The sequence below is a fragment of the Carcharhinus amblyrhynchos genome, chromosome 19 (genome assembly GCF_965287045.1).
Source record: "Carcharhinus amblyrhynchos chromosome 19, sCarAmb.v2.hapA, whole genome shotgun sequence".
Taxonomy (NCBI): Eukaryota; Metazoa; Chordata; class Chondrichthyes; order Carcharhiniformes; family Carcharhinidae; genus Carcharhinus; species Carcharhinus amblyrhynchos.
Window position 1 is genome coordinate 46,272,814 of NC_137342.1, and position 16,749 is coordinate 46,289,562.

General features: G+C 39.6%; 1 protein-coding gene across 3 annotated transcripts in view; it reads right to left on the bottom strand.

Moving 5' to 3' along the window:
• The window catches only part of taf3 (TAF3 RNA polymerase II, TATA box binding protein (TBP)-associated facto), a 190,983-nt gene that overhangs the window by 43,028 nt on the left and 131,206 nt on the right, over nt 1-16,749 (bottom strand). For all 3 annotated transcript variants that reach the window (XM_080207704.1, XM_080207706.1, XM_080207705.1), the window contains 2 exons: nt 12,757-14,555; nt 849-937 (listed from right to left, as the gene is read on the bottom strand). In XM_080207704.1, coding sequence (XP_080063830.1) covers nt 849-937; nt 12,757-14,555 — 1,888 coding nt within the window. The remainder of the gene's footprint in view (nt 1-848; nt 938-12,756; nt 14,556-16,749) is intronic.

Here is a 16,749-nt window from a genome sequence, read left to right on the forward strand (position 1 = left end):
GTTCTTCCTTGTCCCAATTGCTTATACTTTTAAATCAGATCAGAGATAGTCTCTCTCTACCATGAAATGATGAATTGATATTTCTATGCCTCTCCACCTTCATTCACAGAGTCACTGAAATAGAACTTCATGAAATCACTGAAGCCTGTCTTCCAAAGAAGAATTGGTTCCAGGTTGCTTTGTACAGCACTTATAAATAATTAAGACATTGGGATCACAGAAACCTTTTCTTTAGTGTGGTGAACAGATATCACAAATTATTACATATGATTCCAATGCTTATATTTCCATCAAGTCCACACGCTGCTTTTTTTATATTTGAAGTATATAATGAAGTATATCATGAAGCAGATAGGTGGTGAAAATGCCTGTTCCCTCAACTGATTTTGCTCTTCCACACAATAGTCATCTTTTTAAGTCCACCCTCTGCTCTAACCGCTTAGATGTTATATTTAGCCTGGCTAAAAACAAAATTAAGATAAGGCAAGGAATGAAGTATATAGCACATGCGACAACCAACCTACAGAAATGAAGGGGAAATTTCAACAATTAAGAGAATACCGTACAATCCTTGGAATGGTGGATTTGTTTCTTGTTAAATTACAATTCATTCATTCAATACTTTTCTTTCCCATTATTGACAAAGTTGTTATAACAAGTCTGTGTCAAATGAACTATACTGAAGACAATAATGCACGCTTTGAGTTATAAGTAAGGAAATTGAACTAAGCCTATTAAATTGAACTACAGAAAATAAGTACCAATTTTTACATGGAACGGCACTAGTCTTTACCTTTATGTAAACAACATTACCACTCTTGAATAATTTTTAAAAATACAGTACTCACATTTTGTCCTGGCCAGCACCGACCCTCAGGGTAAGCCTTGGAATAACAGGGGAAGGAGCTGGTATAATGACTTCGGTTTTTGCCTGGGACTGAAATACAGTGATAAGCATAGTATCGCTAATTAATAAATTGTAAACTGCTTGCAATTTGCATACATGCACTTTGATAAAGCTAGAGCAAAAGTCATTTTATCAATGAAATACACAAATAATTTGATGTTGAAAAAATACCAGCTCAAATGTAATTACATAGCATAATTCCACCTCAGTAGATGCAGCGTGACTCCAATGTTGCATCAAATGAGTGTAAGTCCCTATTCTAGAACTCTGGTTGTTTTGAGCAATGACTGAAAAGCCCATTGATGCTATCTGCAATCTTTAAATGGATTCTGAGGCTCTGAAGTAGAAGTGGGTAGTTGAACTGGGCAAATGGATAATAAATCTGGACCTATAATTTAACTTTAGGTGAACATTTATCCTGAATTTTGAAGTTATATCCTTCCATCTTTTAGGTCTCCTTCATTGTCAAAAATCTTAAAGCAGGAAACTTGTTTCTTAGCTCTGAGGAAGAATCATCATTCAACTTTAATTCCTTTACCTGATGGCCACGTTGAGACTGAAAATTCACCACGACATAGGTAGTACAGTATAATTACAATATATGGACCATCGGGATCCCTTAGAAACATTTTTTTAAATTAATACACATTTTTAGAATATGGGCAACAACTGTTGCTCATCCTTAGCTGCCCTGAGGAAATAATGGTATAATGGGTAATCCTTTCAACCATTGCAGTCTTTGATTACATTCTCCTATAAGTGGATTGACCAAAAACAAATGGAAATAATTGAAATTGAATACGGATTGTTCCTAAGCAATAATCTCATTGAAGGGTTTAAACGACGAGGTAAACCAGGAGAGTGAAGATGAACAATTTAGAACTGCCATTTGAATCTTGGACTAGTGTGCAGGTTGCGAGGTTGATTTTATAACATCTCCAGTTTTTTTTGCTATTGACAGGTGCTATGCAAGTCAATTATGGCCAATTCACACTCAACTAGATTTCCCTCCCATTCACAGTTAATGGGCGGAAAATCTAGGTAACCCTGGAATTGCTTTGATGTGAGATGTCATCCACACAGGATTAATAAGCGTAAGACACTACAAATTTACTTAAGAGTACAAAGAATAAGTACATCTCTGCTGTAAAGAAAAATTCTAAAAAGAGTCACCATTCATGTTTAATTAAAGTTAAGGAAACTATCAAACTTGAGGAAAAATCAACAACCTGTGCAAAGATGAGTGTCAAGTCATGTGATTTGTCAGAATACAAAGATCAACAGAGAATGACTAAAAGGATAATCGGGGAAACAAATTAAGAGTACGAGGAGAAGGTAGCTAGGAATGCAAAAGCAGATAGCAAGAGTTTTTACAGGTATTTAAACAGGAAAAGATCAAGTAAGACGTGTGTTGCTCCTCCAAAGAGTGAGAATGGGGAGTTAATAGTAGATAATAACAAAATGGTGGATGGTACGAACAAGTATTTTGTTTCTGTATTCACAATACAGGATACAAGAAACATTCCGGTAATAGCTGTAAATTGGGAGGTGGGAGAGAGACAGGAACTTGATGAAATGACAATCACTAGGAATGAGGTATTGGGCAAAGTAATGGTTGACAAATCTCCAGGTTTTGATGGACTCAGGGTCTCAAAAAAGGTGGCTAATGGGATAATACATGCATTGGTGTTAATTTTCTGAATCATGTTAGATTCTGTAAAGGTGCCATATATAAATATATAGTAAATATATTCCTCTAATGAAGGAAGCACGGAGGCAGAAAATAGAAAACTATAGACTAGCTAGCTTGATATCTGCCCTGGGGAAAGAGGTTAAGGATGGGCACTTAGACAAGTTTAAGGTAAATGGGGAGAGTCAGTATGGTTTTATGAAAGGGTAATCATGTTTGACTAGTGTACTAGAGTTCTTTGAAGATGTAACATATGCCATGAATAAAGGAGAGCCTGTAGATTACTGTACTTGGATTTCCAAAAATGATTTGATAAGATGCCACATCAAAGATTAAAGGGGGTTACATATTAGCCTGGTCTGAAAATTGATTGGATGGCAGAAAATACAGCATGTATAAATAGGTCCTTGTCTGATTAACAGAACATATTGAGTGGAATTCCACAGGGATTTGTGCTGGGGCCTCAACTTTTTACAATTTATTTTAACAACTTAAATGAGGGGAGTAAAGATATGGTAGCTAAATCTGAAGACAACACAAAGATAGGCAGGAAAGTATGTTATGAACAAGACGTACCAAGTTTGCATTTAGATAGGTTGGGTGAATGGGTAAAAATCTGGCAGATGGAATATAATGCGGGAAGTGTGAAGTTGTTAACATTGGCAGGAAGATTAAAAAGCAGAATATTACTTAAATGGGAAATGACTGCAGAATAGCAAGGTGCAGGGGGATTTAGGTGTTTTCGTCCATAAGTCACAAGAAAGTTAGAATGCAGGTACTGCATGTGATCAATGCAGCTTGAAGGGCTTTCTTTTTTATTCATTCATGGGATATGAGCCAACATTATTGTCCATTCCTTATTGCCCTTGATCTGTGTGGCTTATTGAGCCATTTCAGAGAGCACTTAAGAGTCGAAAACATTTCTCTGAGCCTGGGGTCACATGAAGGCCTGATCAGTTAAGGATGGCAGATTTCCTATTCTAAAGGACACTGGGGAACCGGATGAATTTTTACAACAATGATTTCATGGTCTTCATTAGATTTTCTAATTCAAATTTGACCATCTGCCATGACGGGATTCAGACCAGAGTCTCCAAAGCAGTACCCTCTGGTATGTCATTGCCTCTCCTTGAACAGCCTACTTCCATTCCTATTTCACATGCTTGCTAAGAATTCACAGTTAGCATGTATGCCAAATTATATTATCTTTTTAACTGGTTATAATACAGTGATGTACTTGATGAGTTTAGATGTCATACTGCAAAAGTGAAGTTCAAGTGATATGTGTGTTACCTGAACCCCAGCACTAGTAATTTGAAATGTTCAAACACAGCTGTTCGTATGGCTTGTAAAGTTAAATGAGCTGCAGGGTCTCATGCCTCGGTGGAGAATAAATCCAATAAACAGTGAGGGGAATTACAAGTGTGACATTGGTTTAAAAAGTTTTAAGGCCCGTAACATTGACAATGCTTATGCTTATTGTGATCCCCCTGTTAGAAGACATGGCAGCTTTACAGGTGGTCCAAAGTAACCAATTTAAGGCTTGTTCTAAGTGTAGTTAAATATGATTTCAAGCATTGTTATCTACTGTTGACTGTTTCTTTCAAGCCAAATAGTTGCAATTTTTAAAAATCCAGTTGGTATTTTGGCAAACCCGATTAGAGATATAGATTCCTAAAGTCTGAACAAAATTATTGCCCTGTTGTATGAAAAAGTTAGACCCTCTCTGTAGAGGGTGTTATAGCATATTTTATATTGACAATGTGGAGTAATGGAAGCCAAGATTAGGGTGGGGTGCAATCAAAAAATATAAATTGCTTGAGAATGATAAAATTTTGAAACTAACTTGTTGGGGAATTTGGATAAGAACATAAGAAATAGGAGCAGGAATAGGTCATCTAGCCCTTCAAGCCTGCCTCGCCATTCAATAAGATCATGGCTGATCTGTCATGGCTCAGTTCCACTTTGCTGCCCTCTTCCCATAACCCTTAATCCCCTTGCCTATCAAAAACCTACCTACCCGCGTCTTAAATATATTTAGCAAGGCAGCCTCCACCGCTTCAATTGGCAGAGAATTCCAGAGATTCACCACCCTTTGAGTGAAGAAGTTCCTCCTCAACTCCGTTCTAAACTGCACCCCCCCACCCAATATCTCGAGGCTGTGCCCTCTAGTCCTGCTATCCTTTCTGAGTGGGAAGAGCCTCTCCACCTCTATCCTATCCATCCCATTCATCATCTTATATGTTTCAATGAGATCTCCCCTCATCCTTCTAAACTCTAACGAGTACAAGCCTAGTTTATTCAGCCTCTCCTCATAGTTCAACCCCCTCAACTCCAGTATCAGCCTAGTAAACCTCTTCTGCACTCCCTCCAAGGCCAAAATATCCTTGCGTAAGTGTGGTGACCAAAACTGCACACAGTACGCCAGCTGCGGCCTCACCAGTGCCCTGTAAAGTTGCAGCAAGAGTCTTAGGAATTTTTAAACCAAGAAAAGGTGAAAGACTAAGCACCATGGTGCTGAATGTTATAAAGGATGAAAACAATACATTACGTACATCAGACAGTGGTAAATCCAAGCTTGAGTTGTAAAAACCTGATTTTTTTTAAGGAAGAAAGCAAGGTTAACAGAAGCTTTGAAATTTCTGAGGCATTTGGAGAAAAGGGATTCTATGACAATCTTGATTTCAGAACAGAATGGGTGTGAGGAGGAGGAATTTTTAGGATTTTTATTTTTCCATTGAGGAACTGGAAATTTCAGGAGAGAACACTTCAGAGGCTAGGGTGAACGTTGGTCCTTTAGAGGATGAGAAAGGGGAGCTAGTGGTAGGGGATGGGGATATGGCTAAGGTCTTGAATAACTTTTTTGTTTCTGTCTTCACGGAGGAGGACGTGAATAATTTGCCGGGTGTTAGCGATGGAAAGGTGGTAGGAATGGAGGGTCTTAATGACATTACTGTTACTAGAGAGGTGGTGCTCGACAGACTGGAGGGGCTGATTGTGGACAAGTCCCCAGGACCGGATGGAATGCATCCGAGGGTTCTGAAAGAAATGGCGGAGGTGATAGTGGATGCCTTGGTGGTTATTTTCCAGACGTCGCTGGATTCCAGGGAAGTGCCGGAAGATTGGAAAACGGCTAATGTTACGCCGTTGTTTAAGAAGGGTGCCAGGCAAAAGGCGGGGAATTATAGGCCGGTTAGTTTAACGTCTGTGGTAGGTAAAATGTTAGAATCCGTCATTAAGGAGGAAATTGCGAGGCATCTTGAAGGGAATTGCTTGATAGGGCGGACGCAACACGGTTTCATTAAAGGGAAGTCGTGTCTGACAAATTTACTGGAGTTCTATGAGGATGTGTCTAGGGCAGTGGATAGAGGAGAGCCGGTGGATGTGGTCTTTCTGGATTTTCAGAAGGCGTTTGACAAGGTACCTCACAAGAGGTTATTGCAGAAGGTCAGAGGACATGGAGTTGGGGGTAGGGTGTTAGCGTGGATAGAGGATTGGTTGTCAAATAGGAGGCAGAGAGTGGGGGTCAATGGGTGCTATTCGGATTGGCGGTTGGTGACTAGTGGGGTGCCCCAGGGGTCGGTGCTGGGGCCTCATACTTACGTGGCGAAAAACTGCAGCAGGCGACGGTGCAGAGGGACCTCGGGGTCCTTGTGCATGAGTCGCAAAAACCCAGCTTGCAGGTGCAGCAGGTGGTCAGGAAGGCGAATGGGATGCTGGCCTTCATAGCGAGGGGGATTGAATATAAAAGTAGGGAGGTCTTGCTGCAGCTGTATAGGGCATTGGTGAGGCCGCAGCTGGAGTACTGTGTGCAGTTTTGGGCGCCGCACCTGCGCAAGGATATTTTGGCCCTGGAGGGAGTGCAGAGGAGGTTTACTAGGCTGATACCGGAGTTGAGGGGATTGAGCTATGAGGAGAGGCTGAATAAACTAGGCTTGTGCTCGTTAGAGTTTAGAAGAATGAGGGGAGATCTCATTGAGACGTATAAGATGATGAATGGGATGGATAGGATAGAGGTGGAGAGACTCTTCCCGCTCAAAAAAGACAGTAGGACTAGGGGGCACAGCCTCAAGATAAAGGGGAGGCGGTTTAGAACGGAGTTGAGGAGGAACTTCTTCACTCAAAGGGTGGTGAATCTCTGGAATTCTCTGCCCGTTGAAGTGGTGGAGGCTGCCTCGCTAAATATTTTTAAGAAGCGGGTTGATGGGTTCTTGATAAGAGAGGGGATTAAGGGTTATGGGGAGAGGGCGGGAAAGTGGAACTGAGCCACAACAGATCAGCCATGATCTTATTGAATGGCGGGGCAGGCTCGAAGGGCTAGATGGCCTACTCCTGCTCCTATTTCTTATGTTCTTATGAAATGATGCAGAAGATGGCAAGTGTCAGAAGGTCTTTAAAGTCAAGCCCAACTCAACTATTATTGGTCCCACAGTTCTGTGTTTTTAGCTGAACCACAGGGACAAAAAGCTGCAACTGCAGTTAGTGCACAATTCTTTCTCACTGTCCTCAGGTCAGATAGCAGAATACCCGCTGGTTCTGAACTTTATTTAGTGGCGCATGTCTGGATTAGGTACACTGTCTTTCTGCCAAACATAACACAGTTTACTGCTCAAAATATGTTTACCAACTCTTAGGAAGCTGAGACAACTAAAAGTGTAAGGCAGCCCATTTAAAGATCTTGCCAAATTTGGCCTTCCAAATGATAACGGAAAATTAGTGATTAGGCGAGATGCCCACATCTACAAAATGAACCCCCCAACCCCAAACATGATTTTCTGAAGAACTTGAGAGAACGTTTCTTCATCCAAATCAGGTTCTCTCTCGTCACATTTGTGCTAAAATGGATCTGATACTCCCACTTTGGATTAATCAGTGCTAACACTTCAGAAATGATGCAAAAGATGGCATGTGTCAGGAAGTCAAGCCCACCTCAGCTATTATTGGCCCCACAACTCTGAGCCATAGGGACAGAAAACTGCAATTGTGGTTAATGCAGAACTCTTTCTCACTGTCCTCACATCAGATAGCAGAAAACTCGCTGGTTCTGTTCTTTATTTAGTGGCCCATGCTAGAGGATGAGTAGTGTGGAAACTGCAGTGAGAACAGGATCAACCACATCAACCCCCTGCTCCCATGCATAATTAAACAACCTGCTAAGCCTAGGCTACCATCTAACAAATGATTATCTGTAAAAGACAATAGGAGGGTGCCATTAGCTGAATATGTTAGGATGCCAACTTATGTGAAATAAGACAGTAGTTTTTCAGGAAAGGGCCAGACTCTGTGAAGGAGTGACATGAGTGAGAAGGAATTAAGGATTGTTACATTTGTCTGTCTGTTCAGAAAAGTGCAAATAAATTTATCTTTTAGCAGGCAAGCAAGATTAGGCTTGCTTGCTGGTCTCAGAGTCTCATTACTGACAGTAAGTCTGGACAATGATTCAGCATACTGTTATCTATACTGAAGGAGAAAAATTAGATCTCTTCTTGAGATATTGCTTCATGGACAGAGCTGCATTTACTAATGAAATAGTCACAGAACCAATGAGCATTGAAGAGACGTCTTGTTTGCAGAGTTGTCACAAAAAAAACAATGATCTGACAAATCCAAATTAATATATTCCATTAGAGACGACATTCAGGAATCTTTCATGGGAGATGCTGAAGGGAAATTAATGTGCACTGTGGCAAAGAGATACTTAGTTATAGACAGTGATTGTTGAACAGCTACCCAGAGACCTTAATAATCAGTAACACAGGTAATATGTCTGGATTAATGTAGCCATGATCTTATCAAATTGTAGACAGGCTTGAAGGGCTGAATGACCTACTCCTGTTCCTAACTTGTATGTTTGCATGCATATATTCTTGTCAAAGCATGAAAGCTGCAACTTGATTAAACCTATTGCTTAGAGTTGGGAGGAACCAATTTGTGAAATACTCGTATTTGTTATAAAAACATAGCAGATAGGAGCAGGAGGAGGCCATTTGGCCCTTTGAACCTGCTCCGCCATTCATCATGATCATGGCTGATCATCCAACTCAATATCCTGCTTTTCCCCCTTAATCTTTGATCCCATTTGTTCCAAGTGCTATACCCAGCCACCTCATAAGTACATTAAATGTTTTGGCATCAACTACTTCCTGCAATAATTAATTCCACAAGTTCACCACTCTTTGGGTGAAGAAAGGTCTCCTCATCTCTGTCCTAAATTGTCTACCCAGAATCCTCAGACTTTGACTCCTGGTTCTGGACTCCCCCACCATTGAGAACATCCTCCCTGCATCTACCCTGTTAGAATTTTATAAGTCTCTATGAGAAGAATTTTTTAAAGTCTCTGAAAGATGAACTTGGATAAATATGTGGGTGTGCATGTGCGCACGCTTGGGAAGGGATGTGGGAAGAGAGGGGGGAACAGTCTATTTGTTCCTCACAGTTAGAGAATAGGGACACTTATACCATTCAAGGAGACTGAATGATTAAAAGAATCCTTTTTAATATCTTGTAAAGAGAATCAGATTAACAATCTGAAAACATTTTAGTGGGAGAAGGAAGAGGCTACTCTCACAAGTTATTGAGTTTACTCATGTTAAAGGTAAGATAGCTGGGTTGAAGTGTTGATGCCATGTATTTCACCAGTAACAGAATTCACCATAAAGGCGAACTGATAACATTCCACAGCAATACCTGAATTACCGTCTCAATGGATCAAAGGCTAGGAATGCAAACATTACAAAATAAATTGATTAGTGGATTTCTTAATAAAGGATTTGCAATACTTCTGACATTCTAGAATGCAACTATTCTCTCTCACAGCTACAAGAAATATTAAGCAAATTCCTTTTTGTTCTATCCAAAGGCCAGCAATTTTATAAGTAGGGTGGAGCAGGGGAGGAGAAGAGAGAAAAAAAACATTAAAATTCATTAAAAGAAATCACAATCACAATCTTCAGATTTTACAATCATTGTGTCTGTTAAGACTGAGGAAAGTGATTACGCAATATCTTATTTATAACACAATTTCATTCAGAAAGCACAAATAGCAACATCCTAAATGCAGTCTGCTTTTCACCCAAACTTCTGAATCTCAAACCTGTCAATAACTGACAAACGTTGTCTCCCTTCCTTCCTTTTACACCACCCCCCCCCCGCAGACCACGCCGCAGACAGTGGGATTATTGGCCTGAAATCAGCATGCACCCTGCTGTTGGCAAGCACTGCAGCAACCCTGCTTAAATGTATCTTGGAAGAAAAAAGATTTGCGACTTAATCTAGATAAAAGCAAAATGCTGCAGATGCTGGAATCTGAAACATTTCTATAAAATGTTGAAGCTACAATTGCCCAATGTTTGAATTCCTAAATCATAAGTGCTTGGGCACTTTATCTGAATCAGTTTCATTGACACTCTACACAAATTTCTGAAAATCTTTGAGAAGCCTCCCCTTTTCAAATACAGATAACTTTCTCAACCTTTTCTCGGAATCCAGAACCCTGGAGCACAAATAATTTTTGCTTTCTCCCTGTCTCATGGTAAAAAAATATTTTTCTTACGGCAGGAAAAGTCATTATTGCGACCAGCACTTCATATTGGATCCATTACTCCTGACTGATATTCTATTGCTCTGCTGATATAGCCTTGTATTTGCCCCTTCCTTCTGGTTATGTATTTTGATCTCAAAATTTCAAAATGTTACATAACTAGTTAATTCAAAACATATTCCGTATTTTCAATTTGCAAGTGAATTATTCACTAACCGGCTACACTGGTTTAGCCATCAACCGTTCCAGCATGTCATAGATCTAAATCTTACTAGATGGTCGCACTGTTTCTCACTATCACTCAAAAATCTGTTTTTAATATTCTGTTCCAACTCATTGGTCCAAGGACAAGTGCAAAGACTTATCTCCCAGAGGATTCTACTAGCAGCCTCTTTTTAGCAGGAAAAGTTTATTCTTTGACTGCCCTGTCTTATTTCTGAGTCAACTATGTATTCTATTATGTTATTTATTCAATGGCTTTCTGAGAAATTGTGTCTTATGCTTCTTAGAAAAGATTCCAGTGTTGCAGCAATCAATGCATTTCAATTGACCTCCATTGTGAATTTTTGAAGAACTTAATCAAGCAGGAATTCATTTGTTATCAAGTTAGGCTGAGGGGATGCTTCCCCTCGTGGGGTTACCTAGAAGTAGGAGGCATGGGGTCTCCCATTTAAAAGTCTTACAACACCAGGTTAAAGTCCAACAGGTTTATTTGGCAGTAAATGCCACTTGCTTTCGGGGTTTGCCCCTTCATCAGGTGAGTGGGAGGTGATCAGAACTCCCACTCACCTGACAAAGGAGCAAACCCCGAAGGCTAGTGGGGTTTACTACCAAATGAACCTGTTGGACTTCAACCTGGTGTTGAGAGACTTCTTACTGTGTTTACCCCAGTCCAATGCTGGCATCTCCACATCATGTCTCCCATTTAAGACAGAGATGAGGAGGAATTTCTTCTTTCAGAGCGTGGCCAGTATTTAGAATTCTCTTCCCTAGTGAGAAGTGAAAGCTGGTCATTGAATATATTCAAAGCTAGATTAGACATAGTTTTGACTGACAAGAGGGTCAAGAGATATGTGGGGGGCAGTGGGTAGACAGGAGAGTGAAGTTATGTCCATGGTCAGATTAGTCATGATCTTATTGAATGGTGGAAGCAGGCTCAAGGAGCCAAATGGCCTACTTCTGCTTCTATTTTTTTTAATCTGTCTAAATTTTCCCCACGCTTTGAAATTCCTTTAAAAGATTTTGCCTCCCGTTGATGTAAAGCTATGATTTTTAGATATACCTCTGCTGTTCAAATACTAGCATGATATCTGCAATGGTATACTTTTTAAATAAGTTTATTTTAATGAAGTTGCATTCATGTGAAGGATAAAATGGGACATCACAAATTGGTCAATTAGTCGTATATTAGGTGGTTTAATTAAGACATTTATTTCTCATTGATCGAGATACCTGTGCACATATATTGCAGGACACTGTGGATTTGAAATGCCTGTGAATAGAAACACGTTTGTACATTTGAGAAAAAAGACAACTTCACAAGAAGCCAAATTTAATAAGTGGACTAGCATACAAAATTGGGCTGGTGACAGGGTTTAAAGCAAGATAGTGAAGGGCCACTAATATAAGACTCCTTTGTGGAGTACTAGAAATACATTGCCAGTGGATTTGTTCACAGTCTTATATATAAGCACCATTCTTTTCACCTGGATAAATAATACCAGTCACATAAGCCCCTTTTTGGAGTGTGTTGCATTTTTCTGTTAATCTTCTGGGATTTAGATTCTTTTTACTACATACCTCAAGGCACAAACTGATAATACTCTGTTGCTCTACATTTCTTCTAGGACACCCGTGAAGCGCCATTACAAAGTGAAAGCGTTAGAGTGGGTCTCTGAAAAATTCATTTTTCAAATCCTGTCTTGCAGCAAAAAAAAACAACTTCGAAGCTTATCTAAGCAGATTAATCTAAATTACAATAGTATCTGGGAACATCTGATGTCTCCTGGCTTCATGATTTTCTTTACTACATATATGCAGTAGGACGAAAAGCCTCTGAGCTGTTGTGTGAAGTTCAGCAAAGGCATAATTCACAGTGCAAACTTAAGAGTAGCACAGTTTAATCATTCATGTATTTTTAAGTATATTTTAATCATCTTTCCCTTTATTATACTAACGACTTTAGTATTATACTAACATTTTACTTTACTATATTAACCCTTTATTATATCTCTGCACTGTAAACCACCTCTAATATCCAGTTTTAAAATACAAGAATACCTGGAAGTGTTTCCCTGACAAAAACAACTAGACTCAAATCCAGTAAATAAATAGCCAACCTCAGGGATTTTCTAAAACACGAGGGTCAGTAGTTTGGTTCTGATGCCACACATGGCCACTGGAATTTAGAAATTCAGAGTTTTGTACCTGCATGAAGGCCAGTTTTCAAAAATAGGTCTTTAAAAAGAGATTAACGGGAACTAAAGTCAACATCCTAACAGCAATGACTTGTTATAAATACTTGATACTGATAGTACAACCTAGCTTAGCTGCAGTCATGCTCAACTATCAACAGAGCACTCACTGTTAAAGCAATACACACTTCATAGTATAACTTACTTTTTCATTTTTATGCTTATCTTTTTCTTTCTCCTTTTCCTTCTTTTCTTTCTCCTTTTTCTCCTTTTCCTTCATCCTTTCCTTGTCCTTGTCTTTTTTCTTCTTTTTCTCCTTTTTGTCTTTTTTCTTGTCCTTCTCTTTTGACTTTTCCTCAAACAGTCTTTCCGGAACCATAGGAGACACTGCTGGCAAAACACACTGCGTCTTGATATTGCTTGGGGTGCTGAACAAGGGCAATGGGACCTCTTTTGGGATAAACCCTGCTGAAGGGGCCTTAGTTTTATGTTTATCCTTGTCTTTATTCTTTTCCTTATCCTTTTTCCCCTTTTCTTTATCTTTTTTCTTTTCTTTGTGCTTTTCTTTGTCCTTTCTAAAGCTTCCATCTTTATGTTTTAACTTTACATCACTCTCATCAAAGTCTTTAATTCTAAATTTAAATGGATCTTTATCGTGTTCTTTACCAAATTCTCTGAAAAAAATCTTGGATTCTTTGTTGGCTTCCTTGTCCTTCTCCTTATTTTTCTCTTTATCTTTGCCTTTATCCTTTTTGTCCCTCTCCTTATCTTTCAGCTTTTCTTTTTCCTTCTTCTTGATTTTCATCTTGATCTCTTTCTTCAGCTTTTTCTTCACGTCGGATGAAGATGCATGCTTTGTACGTTCTTCATAGATCTTAAGAAGGGGTTCGGGAGTTGGTGGGGAAGCAGAAGGGGAGGACAAGTCAGGCATGGATGCAGGTACAGAAGGAGGTGTACCTAAGCTCGCCTTCCTGACAACCTCATTAATGGAATCATCCAAAGTCCATGACACATTTGTGCTAGTTGTTGGCCCTGAAGATGACACAGGGGTTGCACTACCCCTGCTAAAGCTGCTAGATAGGGAAAGCATCCGCGGTGTTGATGATTCTGAAATAGTGAGTCTCCTGGGACTAGTGAAGATTTCACTTTCTGATTCGGACCCAGAAGAAAACTCAAAAGGGTCTGGCTCACGCTCGGCACAAGCACGAGCTATAACAGCATTAATAGAGTCATCAATACTCTTATCAGGCACTGGCAATTTTTTTGGCGACGTATCCAAAACATTTGGTTTCTCCAATTCCGTTGATGTATGTGGCTGCTTTATTTGAACATTGTCTTTCCCCAGTTTTTCAGACCCTGAGTTACAGACAGATAATGGTGTTCGGTTTAGAATTTCATTCTTGGCAGTGGAATGAGAAACATTTGCTGGTACTTTTGGACTTTTAGGACTTTTGGGGCTTTTTGTCCGTAGAGGTGATTTTTTGTCTGATTTTAATGAAGCTTTTGGAGAGCGAATGGGACTTCCTGAAAGTGCCAACTGAGATCCTTTAGGGGATTTGTTTTTTTGAACTGGTGAGGATGAGACTTTAGATTTGACTTTAGATGTGAGCACTTTTGAATCAGAAGATTTGGGGGTTGAAAGTTGTGATGGTTTTGGTATGGGTGCAAGCATCGGAGGTTCAGGTGAAAGTGGCAGTGAGCCAGAATGGTCTGGTGGTGCAACTGGAGATAAAACAGGAGGCACCCTTTGAGAATTGATCATACTCAATGGTTCCCTTGGTTCTACAACACCATCAGGGCTCTCCATTTTACAGCCAGCTGTTCTAGCTCGCTTTGCAACTGGTAAGTCAACAGAGTCAGGGCTTTCAAGTGGCCTTTTGCCCAAAAAGTTTTCATCATTAACAGCCTCTTCCTCTTCCATATCCTCTTCTTCCTCTTCAAGGGGAACTTGCATAGCTTCTGCTGATGTGCCTCCATCGGTGGGGACTTGCTCCTCTTCTTCCTCTGTTAAAGAAAAGAAAATATTTACAAAACATGCAACTTACATTTTTGTTAACGGCCCATCATTCTCAATGAGTTTCACAACTAATAGTTTACATTTGAAAGGCAGTCAATTGTTATGGAAGTATACATAACAGCAAACTTCTGTAAAGGTCTCACGAATAACAAATGAGATGAACGACAATTTAACCACTTCTCTCTGCTGTTGAGAAAAGTTGGCCAGACTATTGGGGATACTGGCATGTCTTTCTCAAATGGTGTCATGGTATCTTTAATGTCCACCTGCTTTGCCATGACAGGGAACAAACCCATCAATGTTATAATTCCCTTAGTAGCACACACAGTTTTAGCATAGTTAATCAGTTTAATTCCTAAATGGGCTCAAATGAAAACGCACTACCCACATTTATATTTGTATTTATCCAGCAGCTTCTCTAGCTTGGATTGTGCATTCTGGTAGTCAGGTGGAGCTAAAACTGCTGGATTGTATTAAGACTGATAGTCAAAAAATGCAGGAACTTCAAGGAAGAAATTGAAGTTACTGTGGTTTACAAAAGTACAATAGTTGTGGCAATTGAGGCATGCCTTATGACTGCATACTGTAATAGATGATATAATGTAATTATGTTGCACAAATCTAGCTACCAATTCGTCACTGCACCTCTTCACATGCTACTTACCCAAAGGGAAAGCAACAATGCCACTGGGAAGAGTGATGCTCAGAAGCCTCACTCTTTCGACTGAAAGATCTACAACACGAAAATGATCTTCTGACTCAAAGGTGAGAGGTATAAACAGACATGTGCATAAAGAATAAACACCATAATAGTTTATATACTCAAACTGTAAGTAGAATAGGATCAGAAATATGATTGATCACTTTTATTGTGATACAGGAATAGACTTGAATCCAATCACAGAAAAGTTAGCTTAATAAAATCTGTTACGGCAATGTCAATTTGCTTGTGAATATACTGTATAAGTACAAGTAAGTTGTTGCTAGACAGAAATCCTATTTATAATGCTATTCAGTTTATTCTGATATCACATCTGATGGGTCAGTGTGGATGTCTGCAACTCAAAACTACTGAAATGTATTATGCTGGAATTGGGTAAATGGCACAAAGCACCCAATTATCAAACAAGGTTAATGAATTACAACTTTGGTCTCTGCTATGAATTTCAGTTCTGCATTAGATAATTTCTTGGGTTCACCAGATAAATCTGGTAAAGTGGACCCTGTGCCACTTACAATCAGGAGTTTATCTTTCCACCTAATATCAGTCATATGATAGTGTGAATTATGAGTACATATGGGACATATTCACAATTCCTCTACGCCTCATGAAGATTCAGCATGCATACATAGTAAGCTCTTACTGCTAGAGGACTGGTTTCCAACTAATATATTTAATGTCTTTTTCTTTCCACAACTGCACTCTCCGATGTGATGTCAGATCAAAGTGAAGAGTGCTGTAAAAATGACCCTAGTCTAACTACAAAATGCAATTATAAATCTTTACTAGTAAAACATCCTGAGGCACTTTACCAGAGTTAACAAAATTTGACACTGAGCCACATAAGGAGATATTAGAACAGGTAGGTTTTACAGAGCATCATCAAGAAGAGAAGAAAGCTCAGGGTCAGGTAGCTGAAGGCATGCTTGCTGGTGAAGTGATGTATATCAGGGATATAGAAGAGGCCAGAAGTGGAGCAGTGCAGTGATCACTGAGATTTGTAGGGTTGGAAAGGTGACAGGATAGTTGGAGAAGCAATGTCATGGAGGGATTTAAAAATGAGGATGAAAATTTTAAAATTAAATTGTTGCCAGACTGGGAACCAATGTAAGTCAGCAAGCACAGAGCTGATGAGTAAGCGAGACTTAGCTCTAAGTCTATTATTTCAGCAATGAGGAGGAGGCCAGTTGGCCCATCATATCTGTACTGACCACAATCCCACCCAGGCCCTATCCCCGTAACCCCACATATTTACCTTGCTAATCCCCCTGATACTGAGGGGCAGTTTAGCATGGTCAAATGTGTAAAGGATAACTTGTGACATGATCATCGGCAGGTTGACAACAATTCCAAAAACAGGGAAAAGGTTCAGTTCTTGGTTCATGCTTTCAGCACTGGTTTAAACATTGGATCACTGTTAGCCTATATTTGCTAATCAACAGACAATGCAAAGCTTACCT